This window comes from Taeniopygia guttata, chromosome 6, assembly GCF_048771995.1.
Source record: "Taeniopygia guttata chromosome 6, bTaeGut7.mat, whole genome shotgun sequence".
NCBI lineage: Eukaryota > Metazoa > Chordata > Aves > Passeriformes > Estrildidae > Taeniopygia > Taeniopygia guttata.
The window spans coordinates 32,088,964-32,104,522 of NC_133031.1; the positions used below are offsets into that span (position 1 = coordinate 32,088,964).

The 15,559-nt window shown below is 37.1% G+C and overlaps 1 protein-coding gene across 4 annotated transcripts in view; it reads left to right on the top strand.

Annotated features, from left to right (window-relative positions):
- WDR11 (WD repeat domain 11) overlaps positions 1-13,919 on the top strand; it is a 34,905-nt gene extending 20,986 nt beyond the window's left edge. For all 4 annotated transcript variants that reach the window (XM_030276547.4, XM_030276548.4, XM_030276549.4 and 1 more), the window contains exons 16-29: positions 236-383; positions 699-805; positions 1,271-1,385; positions 2,597-2,768; positions 4,384-4,492; positions 5,210-5,272; positions 6,221-6,286; positions 6,995-7,163; positions 7,402-7,497; positions 7,852-8,017; positions 8,867-8,964; positions 10,283-10,428; positions 11,202-11,281; positions 11,810-13,919. In XM_030276547.4, coding sequence (XP_030132407.2) covers positions 236-383; positions 699-805; positions 1,271-1,385; positions 2,597-2,768; positions 4,384-4,492; positions 5,210-5,272; positions 6,221-6,286; positions 6,995-7,163; positions 7,402-7,497; positions 7,852-8,017; positions 8,867-8,964; positions 10,283-10,428; positions 11,202-11,281; positions 11,810-11,967 — 1,693 coding nt within the window. In that variant the 3' untranslated portion in view covers positions 11,968-13,919. The remainder of the gene's footprint in view (positions 1-235; positions 384-698; positions 806-1,270; positions 1,386-2,596; positions 2,769-4,383; positions 4,493-5,209; positions 5,273-6,220; positions 6,287-6,994; positions 7,164-7,401; positions 7,498-7,851; positions 8,018-8,866; positions 8,965-10,282; positions 10,429-11,201; positions 11,282-11,809) is intronic.
- Positions 13,920-15,559: the final 1,640 nt, after the last annotated feature.

The following is a 15,559-nucleotide window of genomic DNA, read 5'->3' on the forward strand; positions in this document are numbered from 1 at the left end:
CTGTGGCAGTCCATTGGTTATCTGGTTCTTACCAGGTAACTCTTATTTACTTACCTTTGGACAAGTTAGTTCCCCTTTCTACAAGACTGGAAGTAATAAATAGTTAACTGTTGCACAAAGTGTTTAGAAGCATATATGCTCTTTTTTTTTGTGCTATTTCTGTGCATGAGGTAGAATTTGCCTTGCAATTCTGATTTCAAGAAAGAAATAATTGTGTCTCATGTTCTTTTTAAAGCTTGTTGCAGGAAGCTGAAAGTAAATCAGAGCTGAGCCAGAACATCTCTGCCAGGGAGCACTTTGTGTTTACAGGTGCTGATGGGCAGGTTTATCATCTCACAGTAGAAGGAAACTCAGTAAAAGACAGTGCAAGAATTCCTCCAGATGTGAGTTCGAATTTTTCTATATCATTGATGCTTTAATTTTTTACTTAGCTTTGATTGCCAGAAAAACATTAGGGATAAGCTTTGTCGCAGCAAGTGGTCAGTAATGTAGTCCTTTGAAATCTGAAATATGAAGTCCAACTTAAAAACTGATAGCACTTCTGTTTTCACAGTTTTATATATAATTTTTCCTGTTTTAACTGTTTGGCCTATCATGTTGTATAATTTTTTTTAAATGAATACCAATGTTGAAATATTTATTCATATCTTTGAATCTATTATTCACAAGATATTTTTCTGTTTCTTAAATATTTTCAGGGAAGTATGGGTAGCATTACTTGTATTGCCTGGAAAGGGGATATCCTGGTTCTTGGAGATGTTGATGGAAACTTAAACTTCTGGGATTTGAAGGCTAGAGTATCCAGGTATGAATGCAAATTAAGTCTGTCAAACATGAGATGATGAGTATTGGAATGGGGAATATTTTCATCCTTCCTCATTTTTGTTCTTCACTCTAGGGAAAAAGCAGGTATTTTGGAATAAAAATTCAGAAAATGTCTACTGTGTCACAGTTACCTACATTTAATCTCTTGTGTTTTCAGAAGAATTAACATTTAATCAAGGTTTTAAAACCAGTTAGATATCTTTTTTTACATTAAATCTGCAATGGCTTCTGGTTAAACATTATGTATTGTAGTGTTTATTCCAAGCATTTCATCATTTCAGTTTGATAAATTCACAGTCTGGACATCCATTTGTGTGTGCATCTATAGAGAGATTGTTCTCCTCCTCAGTGTGTGCAATACCAGGATCTGCAGAGTTCCTGGAAAGGATTCAGTTTCCTACAATATTTGGTATAGAAGGTGGATCCTAATCTTGTCTTTCCTTAGGGGGATTCCTACTCACCGGAGCTGGGTGAAAAAAATACGGTTTGCCCCGGGGAAAGGAAATCAAAAACTTCTTGCAATGTACAACGATGGGGTAGAAATTTGGGATTCAAAAGAGGTAAGTGGCTGTGGGTTTGATAGGCACTTCTCTTCAAAGCCCACACCTCACCTCTGCAGGTCAGGATGAGTGAGGGATTAGGTTTTACTGAGTCGGGATTTCGTGCTGGCAGTTGTATGATAAAGTCACGTGGCTTTTCTCACAAGACTTTTACTCCCTATAAAGCATCTTTGAGTTGCCATCAATGAGAAGTCTTCCACTCTTAAAGCTGACAACGTCCAAGATCCTCTTTGTCATCCTCTTGCCATGGTTTTGAGGCAGACCTTGAAAATGTAAGGGGGAGTCCCCAGTCTGAGACTTTAATGTGTGGATAGGAGATTGCTTTCACTGCAGATTTCTTCTGTGTATGGTCAATAGATGTAGTTTGTTAGGGAATACCAGAAAACCAGACACCTGTTCATTAACATTCTCTAGCTTCTCGTCTTACTCAGAAGTTCTAGTTATGTTCACAACCCTTCTGGGGTTTGCTTTTAGGTCTCTCAGGGAATTATAGTACCATGGCTCAGGAAATATAATGGCACTGTTTTAACTTAGCCCCTGGAATAAGGTCAAGGTATCAGGGCATGAAAGAGGAATTTTAATTTTTTTTTCCTGTTCACTTTGTAATGAGCACCAGCTCCAAACTCAGACACTTAATTGGTGCAATATGAAACTCCACTGGTGATAATGGACAGCAGATATGAACAACTACTGTGAACTACATAAGTAGAGTAGGATATTACCCAATGAGTCTCTTCTTGAAGCACATTTGAATAGTTTTGATGCCACAAGATACTCCTCCCATAGCTGTTCCTTCATTTTTTTCCTAGGATAAAGGAGTTTCCTGCATGAAAGCATTAAAAATTAAATTCACATTTTCAGTCAAAAGCCTTTCAGAATATCTCTAGTAATATTTTATAGTCTCATTTCTATTATACATCTAATCCTGTCCTGTTAGAAAAGATAACAAAAAGGCAGCTGTACACTATGCTCAAAAGGATTTTTTTCTTAGCCCTAAATTGGGAAATAGTATTACTCCAGGGCAACCATGTGACCTATTCCAAGGTTTCCAAATTCCTTACTCTCCAGAAAAGACCATTATTGAAATGATTTATGGCTAACTTCACCTTTCCTGGTGAATTTTGTGCTGTGCCTCCTGGGTGTGTGACACAGCCTCACACTGGGTGATGGAGAGGCTGCTAAAAATAAAAAAATAACCGAACTTTTTGCAGGTACAAATGGTGAGCAGTTTAAGGAGCGGGAGGAACGTGAATTTCCGGATCCTGGACGTGGACTGGTGCACGTCAGACAAAGTGGTGTTGGCATCAGATGATGGATGCATCCGAGTGCTGGACCTGTCCATGAAGCCCTCGTGTTTCAGGATGGATGAGCAGGATTTAATAGGTGTGTTCATGTCTTTTTTGCTGCCCACTGCTTGATTCTTCTGCACTCCTCTTTGGAAAGTGGAGCTCAGCACTTCTGTTAGAACTGGGAGTTGTCACATGTGCAGATTTTCTACTTTCTACTGCTTTTCATAGATACAGCTAATTCTTTTATGCTTAGGTCATATGCATGAGTTTTTTAATACAAGTTTAATCTCTGAAATAGCACATACTTTTTAATATCTTAATTTAAATATAAATGAAGCAAATATGAACTTTTTTGTACAGATATATAGCAAATTGACTTTAAAACCATTAGGTATCAGTACCTGCATCACTGATACTCATTACATGATTTAGAAACATTTGTTGATGGGTAAAAATGTGTTTTCTGGGATTTTTTCAGGTGTCTGTAGACTGATTCATTGCTCTTCAAACTGACCTTTAAAATGGCAATATTAGTGCTATTTATCTTTTTAGCCATATGTCTAAGAAGGAAGTTTAAATATTTAACTAGTTAACTAAACTAAATTTTTTTGTATTCCAAATAACTCTTCTTCTTGTTGACCTTTGAGTCAATCCTACCTTTACTCATACAATTTCCTTAAGTCATTTCCTTAAAACCCAGTAGATTCTAAGACATATGCAATAAACTGTGATGTGGGGATCTGTGGTGTGGGTTTGTTTGAGGAAACATGTAATTTATCACAGCCATTTTTGCTATCAAAGGAGTGTTCTGCAATATTAAGTTATAAAGATGGATGTTGTAAAGCCAAGCACACTGAGATGAGGCTGTGCCAGCTCTAAGGCTGCTGTGATTGAGCTGTCCTTCTGTGGTAATGTTTTACTTACCAAATCACATTTACGAGAGTCCTACATCACTCAGTGCACAGGAAGTACAGGGAATTGTGAATGTTTAATGATGGAGCTGCTTTTGGTACTTGTTCTACTCCTCAGTCACTGGGTAGCGTTTGCTGCCTGTCACCCACGCCTTGTTCTGGATACAGATTTACTGACTGCTGCACTTGTGTGACAGCCCTAATGTATAATTTGTATCTTATTAAACTTCCCACCATCCTTTACAGATGATGGGGTTTAATCCGTGTATTGTACTGTAGGAATTAGGGGGACAAAGCAAAACTAAACATGCCATATATATGGTATAGCTTTACTCACTTTGCACCATGTAGCAATAATCATTGTAGAGATTATTGTACAGCAATAATCAAAGCCAGTGCAGTGAATTCCAGGAGTCTGTGGCTAAACCCACTATGGAATATCCTGAAATTCTCAGTTGAGCATGGTTGATAAGCCTGTATCTTCTATGCAATGTTTTTGCTTGAGTGTAGTGAAAGCTTTTAAGTCTAGCAGCCTGTGCTTGGTGTGTGAAAAGACTTTTATGTATGATTTTCCTGGTGCTTACAAACAAGCTGGGGCATTTTCTGGTGCACATTTTCTGTGATACATTTTCTGGAGATGCATTTTTGGATGTACATTTTCTGTAGTGCATTTTCTGTGGTATATTTCCTGGTGCCCATTTTCTGTGGTATATTTTCTGGATGTACATTTTCTGATCAGTGAACACAGCATTATTGCACATGACTCTCTGGATAATGAATCTATTCCTTTTGTTTCAGAACCTGTGTGGTGTCCCTATCTGCTTGTTCCAAGGGCTTCATTAGCTTTAAAAGCATTCCTGCTGCATCAACCTTGGGATGAGAAATATTCTCTAGATATTATGGACATGTAAGAATAAATACAGTTTTATATATAACACTATTTTTAAAGCCTACATATTTTATTAGTCTTTCTGTGCAAATAACTGTTGGATGTATAAGTTTCCTCACTCTTGGGGGCAATCAAAATTAAAATTATCTCACTATTTATTGCTAAAAGTAATACATAGCTAAGACTCTAAGGTCAGGTATTTTTTCTGACTTTCAGTAGCACTTGGCTGTTAAAAACTGCAGTCTGCTTTCAGTCCTGGCAATATTTTTATGGCATTGTATTACTTCTGAGAAAAACTGTATTCTTTTTTTTTCTAGAAGCTAATGCAGCCATCAGAGTTGTTCCTAAAGTGTAAATGAAAGTGATACTCTGATAGACCTGTCTGTGCTCTTGGAGAGCCACATTGGCATTGTCAGAGGAGCACATTTCTGTGTCCTGGACTGTGCTCATGGTCACTTAAATATGCTCTAAGCATTGGCATTTTTATTAATTTTATGGTTAATGAAAAAAAGAAAAATGGGAATAGAAATACTGGCATTTACTCTGAGGTTCAATGGGAGTAAACCAAATCTTTCACTGCTGTTTTGGAACTGGTAACTGGATAAAGAATCCTGCATGAATGGCTTACCCAAAGAATATGAAAGATTGTTTCCATGTATGTGCCTGTGTTTTTCTCCTACAAGTAGTGCTCTCCCATTTCAGATAATTCTGTCCTTTTTGTTTTTTTAAATCCAGTGATTATCCAGAGAATGAAAATATTAAAAACCTTCTTCAAGAGCAGTTGAATTCATTGTCGAAGTAAGAATTTTTCTCTTATTACTTGTGTAAGCTGTGGAATTCTGAGAAGACAAAATATCTGAAGTTTGTGACAATTCAGTTAATGAAGAAAGAATCCTGAGTAATGACAGGTTTTATTTTAAAAAAAAGTTATTTTTTATGTAATTTTTATGTAATTTTAAACTTGGTGCTTTAAAGGTGCTGATGGGGTCAGTACATGATTTGCAACTGACCTGTGAGCATTTGGAATGTTTTAAGTAGTACTTCTCAGTGATTTAGGGGTTCTCTGTGCTGGTCCAGACTGCATTGGACACTGCTACTTAAATACTCCAAGGTTTGTTAGGATATTTGAGCTCTGAGGGAAAAAAAAGATAATTCCAAAAATCCTTTGTTGAAGATAAAATTCCAGAGTAATGTTGATGCACATTGCTGTATTTATACAGAAAACAGATTTTGGCATTCAATTTAAACTTTGAAAATTAAAGCTAAAGCTAGTAAATAGACAATTTTGTCCATTTTCCATTTGTCCTTTCATTTACTAGGATAGAAAAGGTAACAATTTTATCCAGTTTGAAACACCTCTGGAAAGCCTAAATTCGTGCATGTGCATTCCTTCTGTGAGACTACATAGATGCAAGATTATTTGTAGCTGAATTAATATTGTAATTAGTAGAATTACTGCAGACTAATTGGCAGCTTTGCATACACCCTGGTGGTGATTCCTTATATTGCAAGGATAAAAAGTTCCTGATGGACTCCCTGCATTTGCCCCTGGACATCAGTTATATTTCAAATCATATATAATTCCTGTTGTAATTGTTTTCATAAATTTTTCATGCAATTTTTCATTTCAGAAAAGAAATAGTGTATTTTGGGGGTTGATCTTTTCAGTTTGTATGTGTTGTGTTCAAAAGCAGCCCAACAATCCTGCTCAGCATTTTACAGATTCTTTAACACTGTCTTTTGCAGTGACATAAAGAAACTTCTGCTTGATCCAGATTTTACTCTCCTGCAGAGATGTCTCCTGGTTGCCAGGTAGTAGAGATTCAGATAAATACAGGAAATGTTTCCTAGGAAAATCTTGATGCTATTAATGCATAGAAATGAGCTAAAGTTTAGGAACACACCCAGTTGTCCTTAGCACTGTCCCCAGACTACTTTGTTACTCATTTGAGAGAGTGGTTTTAGGACTAAAATGGAAATGTTACCTTACTGAAACACTTTTATTTGCTTGCTGGATACAAGGAACTCCCCTCAGTTTTGGTGGCACTTTTATAATTGCTGTGCTGGCAGCCACATTACATTGAGTTGTTCATACCCCAAAATGTCATTTAGAACTTCACAATAGCTCTGTACAAACAAGGGAGGGCCTGGGGTTTATTTCAAGTGTATTTGTTCTGTGTGGTTCCTCTGCCTAAACTGAGTTAATTTTAGTCAGTCTGTATTCAGAGATGGTTTCCAAACGTTGTGGTTGGAAGAGGATATCAGTGACTAAGTGCAAAATAATAATAAATATCAATTTCCACATATTTCTATGCTGAACATTCCTGGGGTTTAATTGCAGTTGTAACTTACCTTGTTGAATATCATTCCATAATCCTCTCTCATAGTTTGTCCCACTGATAATGCAAAGTATTTGTGTTGTCCACATGAATGCATGGTCCTTGAGAAAATGAAATATAATTTTAGGTGGTGTATGAAAAAATGCAAGCCTGTTTCACATCCTGCTTTGTATCTTCTCAGACTGTATGGGGACGAATCTGAACTGCATTTCTGGACTATTGCTGCCCACTATTTGCACAGCTTATGCCAGGAAAAGCCTGCAAAACCAGATACAGCTGTCCTTCAAGAGCAGCTGCTTAATCCTCTGGATATATGCTATGATGTGCTGTGTGAAAATTCTTACTTCCAGGTATGTCAAAGAGTTCAAAACCAAATTTAATAGGAATGTCATCAGTACAATAAACACTCACTTTCCTGGACATATTTCACTTTTATTAATAATATACCAGTCTGGATTAAAACATTCCTCGTACTTAAAAATAGAGGCTGGTCCAAAAAACTGGCAAGATATGTAAATATTTTTTAAAAGCCTGGTTTTATTTCCTATGGTAGGCTTACATTTAAAATATTTTTCCTTCTTTGTTCAGAAATTCCAGCTGGAAAGGGTAAATCTCCAGGAAGTGAAGAGATCAACATATGATCATACTAGAAAATGTGCTGATCAGCTTCTTCTGTTGGGCCAGGTTTGTGGGTAATATTTGAATTTTTTATTCTTCTTCCCTGTCTGTTTTGTGTACTTAGCCTATTCAAGGAAAGCTTTTTCTAACTATATTTATTATTTCCTACTTGTATGAACCCAGTGCAGAATTTTTGCATTCTTATGTTAAATTCATGATGAGTTTTCAATGCTGTTCTTATTGCAAAGGTCCTATTAAAATAGAATCTTAGTCACTACTAGACAGGGAGATATTTCTGTAGCCTGCTTTAGAATAACTTCCATTGTTATTTGTTCCATGTCTTAAAAAGGGTAAAAATAGAAAGGCTTTTAAACAAAATTAATATTTTGTGGTCAAAGCTGCGCTTTTTTCTCTTGCCAGACTGACAGAGCAGTGCAACTACTGCTGGAAACCAGTTCAGAGAATGCACATTATTACTGTGATTCACTCAAAGCTTGCCTGGTCACAACTGTCACCTCGTCAGGGCCATCTCAAAGCACCATTAAACTGGTAGCAACCAACATGATAGCCAATGGAAAGCTTGCAGGTAAATTTTCTCTTTCTCTTTGCTTGTGAACTGATAATTTTCATCATTTTTAAGGATGCCAGTGGAAATTGGAGTGAATCCTGCTGTGATGGATCTTCCATGTTGCATGTGCTGCAGTAGGCACTACACAGAGTAGTTAACACAAAAAAGATCAGTAATTGAGTTATAAAATCCAACTTGTGTTGATTTATTTTCACTGGAAAAGTTACTTCTGGAGTAAATCTTTAGCAGTTGCATTCACAAAGAGAAGCTGCTTGCACATAATATGTATTTTCCAGTTTTCTAATTGAAGAATTAACTAAAATTTGATGTCCCTGTTACAAGGCATGAAATACTTATTTAGTCTCCTTTTCAATTCAGGACTTTTTTTCATAATATGTGTTTTCTTACAAGTACAGGTTAATTTTGCTTAATGCAAGAGCTGAAACATAACTGAATTATTTCAGTTGCAACCATATAACTGAAATACTCAAACATGCTGAGAAAGTTAAAAGTCTCTACTTGCCTGGAAAAAACTACTTTCCACTCTGTAGATTGTTAATAATTGCACTGTAGACAACATTAAATTAAAAGAAAGAAGTTCCCATGAGCTCTATGTATTTAATATACAAAGATCATCATGTGTTTATGATGAGAAGTCCTGTGAACCCCTAAATTAGTGTTCAAAACAAAGATAAAGGAGAGTTTTGTGGGGCCTCTGTAGCCTGGAATGAAGATGCAATAACTGGCACCCACGTTATGGAGAGCAGTCTCACCATCTTCATGTGCTGAGGGTGTGGGGATCCTTTCCCACACTTAGCAGCTGTTTTTCCCTGGATTTCCTGAGTGGAGTGCCTGTTTCTGTTGCAGAGGGGGTGCAGCTGCTGTGTCTGATTGACAAAGCTGCAGACGCCTGTCGCTACCTGCAGACCTACGGCGAGTGGAACCGTGCAGCGTGGCTGGCCAAGGTGAGCAATTCCTCACTTCTGGGATGAGAACACCAACCACCTGCTTAGCACCTGTGCTTAGAAAGGCTGAGGAGGGTGCTGAAGTTCCCTAAATCACTGAAATACCATTTAGAAATACTATTCAGCTACAAGAAGCCAGTCCATTCAATCAGCGCTAGCAGATTGTTCAGCCTTCTGACCACACGGTCCCCTTGTTGTCCACATTACAGCAGTGGGGCCTAAAAGGCTTGGAATACTCCATTTTCTAATTTTTCAGCAGTTTGGGAAGGTTCATGTAGCTGCAGCAGTATAAAGTTGGTAATAAACTATAAAAACTCACTCCTGGGTGTGGATAAGTAACTGGGTAGTGACTTTTTGCAAAGGTCTATGTAGTGTGTGAGCTGATTTCAAAATTAAACACCACCCACATATATTGGCATCACCTTCTGTTTTGGTGTGCAGCCATAATTACAGCAAAACTACCCAGACACAGCCTTAATTGTCCACATTATAAATGGACAGGTGTTAGTAAGCATTTTTCAGCATCTTTTAAGTAGAGTTTCTGTTTTGTTTCCTGAAGAAAGAATGGAAAAGTTGTACTTAGGTTCTCTAAGTGGAGGATGCAGCTTTTCAGAAAAAATAAGATTTTTTTTTTTTTTTTTTTTTTTGTCTTCAGTAAAGGTTGAAGAGTAACTTCTTGATTTAGAAAAGCTTTAGAACAGTTTGGGGTAAAAATTATGTTAATCATAGGTAAAAATGGAGTGACCCAAATGAAGTGCTTTTATACCCAGATATCTCTGATTTTCCTTAATGCTGTATTAACTTAAGCAACATGCATAGTTTTTATTAAAAACTGATGGTTTCAGATACTTCTGCCCAGGGTGCTGCCCTGAGGAGAGTGCAGCAGGAGCAGAGTGTGGGGTTGTGGTATTCACATGCCCTCTGAACAGAGAGAGACTTAGCTTTCTCAGGATTTCTCTTGAGAGAAGCAAAGAAAAGAGAATCAAAACAATTCCTATCTCATTTGCTGCTCCTGTGTTTGTGCCCATGTGGAATGTGGTCTGGAGATTGTTTACCCAAGGTGATTGCTTGATTGGATTCTGGTGATGGTGTTTCGGATTCATGGACCAGTTGGATCCACAGCTGTGTCGGGACTCTCAGGAGAGAGTCACGCATTTTCTAGTTAGTTAATTAGTGATAGTTCTTGTTAGTGTATAGAGTATAATACAGTTTAATAAAGTAATTAATTAGCCTTCTGCAATCACTGGAGCTCAGACATGGTTCTCCCCCGGGATCCAGCGCTGCTGGGAGCTCGCTCAGGCTCTGCTGTGTCCCGCAGGTGCGGCTGGGCTCGGAGGAGTGCGCGGACGTGCTGCGCCGCTGGGTCGACCACCTCTGCTCCCCACAGGTCAACCAGAAATCCAAGGCCATTCTTGTCCTCCTGTCTCTTGGCTGCTTCACAAAAGTTGCAGAGATGTTACACAGGTAAAGGTGAAGCAGCACAGGCTGTGTTTTCTTTTGTCCACACTTATTTCTGATATCTTTCTATTTTCGCATGTGTTGGACTAAGCCCTTTTCTGACCCAGAGATGGGGCAACTGAGAGGCATTTTAAAAATTTTTATTCCATTTTCAGTCTCATGAGAAGGGTGAGACAATACAGATGTTATAATTCATGCTATCACAATCAGAAGCCAACTGTTTTCTAATTACAATACATTATAAATGTTTCTTGTTGTATTTCTCTAAAGTATCTAATCTTATTTACAAAATCATCCTTTAAAACTTGTTTCTAGTTCTGTTTGTCTCTCAACCATGTCTATTCTATTCCATAGCATTTCTTAGTCAGTATTTCTTATCTCACAGTTTCCATACTACGTGAACCTTCTGTGAAACTTTGAGAATTCTCTACAACTCCATTTCCCACAAGCATATTTTTCTTTAATTAGATTTAACCTATGGGCTACAACTGGCATTTCATTTTATTACAGGCTTTAATATTGCCAGCACCCATGGACCAAGCAGTAATGATTTATAGTATCTATGATTTTTTCTGATTTTTTTCTGAGTAATTTCAGCCCTGATCTTTCAGGAAAATTTATAGCAAGTGTCAGTTCCTGCATGCAAGGAGGAAGGGGAGATATAAAAATGTTTTAGAAAGCCTCTCTGCAAGTGTTTTGGTGTGATGTCCGGGAATACTTTTCTGGTTTGTGTAATAACAAATTATTCTCTTTTTATTTTTTTTTTTTCCGTTCAACAGTATGAGGTACTTTGATAGAGCAGCTTTATTTGTAGAAGCTTGTCTGAAGTACGGGGCATTTGAAGTTAATGATGATACAAATATCCTTTTTCTGAAATCCTGTCTTTCTTCACTGAATCTTCACATCTGACCTGCTATTCTGGAAAGCTGAGCAGTTGTGCAAACTTTTGTATTCTATACTATAACTAATGCATATGTAAATAATACCTGATCCTGATCTATGGAGTCATCAGCCTGTAAATAAAAAAATGCCACTAATATGTAGATAACCTCAGGTCTAATTAATGAAAAAATCTTTGTGACATTAACATTTCTGTTACAATTTATGCCTTTGTATCATGGTAGGTACTTAAGCATATCTGAAATGTGTCTGGTTTACTTTACAGCATTCTGCATGTTGCTTTATAAATACTAATATGAGTTCAAAAGGAGGATTTAAAGCAACTTTTTTTTTTCTTACTTGTGCTGAAAAATAATGGATTAGCACAATTGGTAGCCATGTTCAGCATTTTCACCTTGGGAGAGCCAAGGAGTAAGAAGATGGGGAAAAGATTCAGAGTGGTTTTGGTTTTGCTATTGATTTGTGTTTTCCTTAATGCTTCATTTACATAAACTGATCCATGCTGTGTATGCAGACTATGCCAGAAGCTTGAAGCTCCTGGGCTTTAAGGAGGGAGCTGCTCTCTTTGCCTCCAAAGCAGGAGAAAGTGGGAAGGAGCTTCTGAGTGAACTCAAGCAGCCGAAGGAGGAGGTGACACAGGAGTGAGAATTCCGTGTTTGTGAGGTTGTCTGGCAGACTGGGATTCCACTGGGTGAAAATACACTTTTCTCTTCAATCACTGTAATAGCTGATCTGTGGGATTGAGCAAATACTGTTAAGTGTGCTGGAAGTCAGGATTAAGAACTGTGGTGTTGCTTTTTGTTAAATTTGTTTGCACTTTTGCAAGAGAGGAAGGAAGCTGATGATAAAATTATACAATAATATTTCCACTTTTTCAATTGTAGCAGGAATCAAATTTAAAGATGTGCTGAAAGGCTTCCATACCTGTGTCAAAGTCTGGTCCATTTACTTCTAAAAATCAAATCTTAATAGAAATTCAATACTGTTGTATTTATATGTAAAAATGATTTCGTCTGTACTGTAAAAATATAAATATATTTAAAAATAAATAGAGATCACAAAGCACACAGTTCTTTCCTGGAACATCATGTTTTTTTCAGTCCAATCTCTTGTTTAAAATTACTGTTATGTTAAATCAATTCATTATGTTGTCATTTCCATAACTGCCTGGGATGGAATCTTTAACAGGTTCATTTACAAATGTTGCTCTCTTAACATTCCAGAAGTCTATGAAACATCACTTTTTTTCAGTTAAGCGATTGTTGTATTCAGTTTTATTTTTAAGTGTGCACTCCCTGCACACCCTGGGGACTGAATTCTGCCTGTTAAGTGGTGGGAGAAGGTTTTGCCTCCAGAGCAGCAAGGTCAGGACTCTGCTGGTGCTGTCCCCAGTCTCTGCTGTGTTATTGAATGTCTGATTAACAAAAGGTGAAAAAAGCATTGTGCAAAGCCAAAACAGTGGCTTTTTCAAGAGATACTTCTGCTGACATATCTGATGGTCCAAATACACAAGGATGCCACTAAAAACCTCTTTTCTGATTTTTTTGCCAGTATTTCAGTACTTGTTTGTGTTATTGTTTCTAATGTCAGTTGTCTCTTTCTTTGTATTACTGATGAGAAATGTTACAGCTGAGGAGTTCACTGCCCTTGCAACCTCAAGGCTGTGGCATTTAGGCTAAAAACCTAAATTCTTCTTTTTCCCAGCTTGTTGGAGCTACTGAAGTTGAGTTTGTTGTCATGAAAAGAATCCTATTAAATGTCTCTCATTTGAATGTAATTTTTGTGTTGTCTACTTACAGTAACAGAGCATTGGATTCTCCTTTTGTTCAAGGATTTGTGCATGTGTGTTCAGAACTCACATCAGCTTTGGGACATCTCCAGCTCTAGAAAACTTTTGGTTCAAGTCTTAAATAACATTTCTGATAAAATTGGAAAGTATAAACTATTCAAGTCTTTTTGAAAACAAACTGAAAAAGGGAGTTTCATCATTCTGAGCAGAAAAATAGGAGTTATAACTGCAATGTGTTGTTTTTATTCTTGCCACATCTTACATAAATAACCAAAAAATACCTTTTGTTCAGTGTATTGTGAATTGTGCTTACGTTGTTGCTTTAGCTTGGGAAAATGAATATACAAGGAAATTTGCCTTAAGTATTACGTGAGCAACAGAATTAATCAAAATTAACTGTAATTAGCAGTGGCCTGAATTCTGGCTCACAATGACTTCTACAGCTCTGCTCAGTATCTTGCTTTTGTAGCAGCCCTTGTGGACAAGGCTCCCACAGAGCTGTGAGCACACCCAAACTTGTTCTTTTACAGCCCTTGAAGCTGTTTGTCAGTGGGTGTCTGAGATAAATCTACTTCAGTATACCCTTGGATTTATAACTCTGATGGTTTAAAAAAAAACCAAAACAACAACATATTGCAAAGGCCTTTTAATACTGAATGTTTCTATAAACTTTTAAGTGTGCAGGTTGCAGGATACTTTCGGCATTCCCCACTGGAACCTTCGTGAGGAAAATAGTGTAATAGTGATGGAAAAGTTTATTTAGATAATATTGCAGTCTCATTACAATAATAAAAATATTTTGAAGTTCTCTTGTGTCTTGATTTCATACAAGCCATCATTGGAATTGAGTGCTGCTTGTGCAACTGTTGTCATTTTGCCTTCTGGACAGGAACAATGCTCAGGGCTGGTGTAACAGAGGAAGTGATTTTCCTTTGTACATCTGAGTCACATTTCCCATTTTAGTTCTAATGAAACATCGTGTTTGAGCAGTATTAATTCCCAGGCTTTAGCAGCAAACATAAAATTTGTATGGGTTAAATTAGAGCAGGACACGGTCTGCACATCCTGAGTTTTGAAAAGCACAGTGATGAAAGAAACCCCCTCCCTTTCTCTTCTCGCAACCTAGAAAGTGAACAGAATTAATTTTTGAAATAAATACCATTTTTACACCTTTAAACCCCTTTGAGAATTCCTCCCTCAAAACACTGTGAATTCTGCAAGTAGCCCCAGAGGTTTATAGTCTGTATTTTCTTGGTTTTGCATTTTGAAGCTTCAGTCAGCAGTGAAGCCATAACTCTGGAACGTGTTTGACCATCTTTGGCAATGAGGAAATGGTAAAATTGTGTTTGCTGGTCAATATACAGAGATTCTGTATAATATACAGAGATTCTGCATGCATTTGTCTTTGACCACCAGCCTTGTATTAATTATCTGGGATGTTTGATTAGCAGAGCAGAGTATTCAGTAACTGTTGAAAGATTCTTTTGCAAAAGGCCAGGACCTTTGGAAATAAGGAATTTTTTTGGCATTTAGGTTGTCTAGATGAGGAACTTCTAGTTGGAGAAAATCTTGCAGCACAATTAGTGCTGGTTACCCCTCTCACTGTTTTAAATGAATAATTTTGGCCTTCCCTGATCAACAACAAAAACCAAAACGAAACAAAAGCTTAAAATTGAGTTTTAATTGGATCACGATGTGCTTCACAATAAAAGCAGTCTGTAAATTAAACCTATTGACCAACAGTGTCTAAAATTGCCTAACTTGGGTCAATTTCTGAAGTACTTCTGAAAAAAATTCAGTTTAATGCTGTGTGGATGTGTTTATATATACACATATACATGGAATTGATTCAGGGGGAATAATTAGGGAAAATGACTACATAAAATACTTGATTGCAGTGTAAAAATTATTAGTACTATATTGCAAATTATTTATCATTTGCTTTCATTAAAATGCAGTCTACTAGTTTAGAGACACTGCAGCCAGAGAGAGGCATTTATTATACATCAAGAAACCTGGCCCAGAGTGTTGATGTTGAGTGTCTGAGCAAATAATCTGAGAGATCATTTTTGGTGCAGCTGACTCTGGAGACAGAAAATGAGGACAGTCAGTGACTCTTCAGTGGGGAATCGATTTGGTTTGGATGATCACTTACTGCCCAAAATGGTATTCTAAAAGTTCAACTAAAATTTAATTGCTGGGGGGAAGGAGACTTACAAAAGAGGAGGGTTTGGGGTTTTTTTATAATTATTTATTTCTTTCTCAGAATAATTCATCACAACTTTAATATTTATGTGAACCATTCATTAATGAGTTGAGGGTGAAAAATCTGATACCCACAGATCCAAGCAGTGACATAAAATTCCTTGATGAGGCTGATACTGACCCACTGATATCTTTGAGTTGAGAATTCTCATAGTAAATTGTTCAGTTTCTATTTAAGCACTG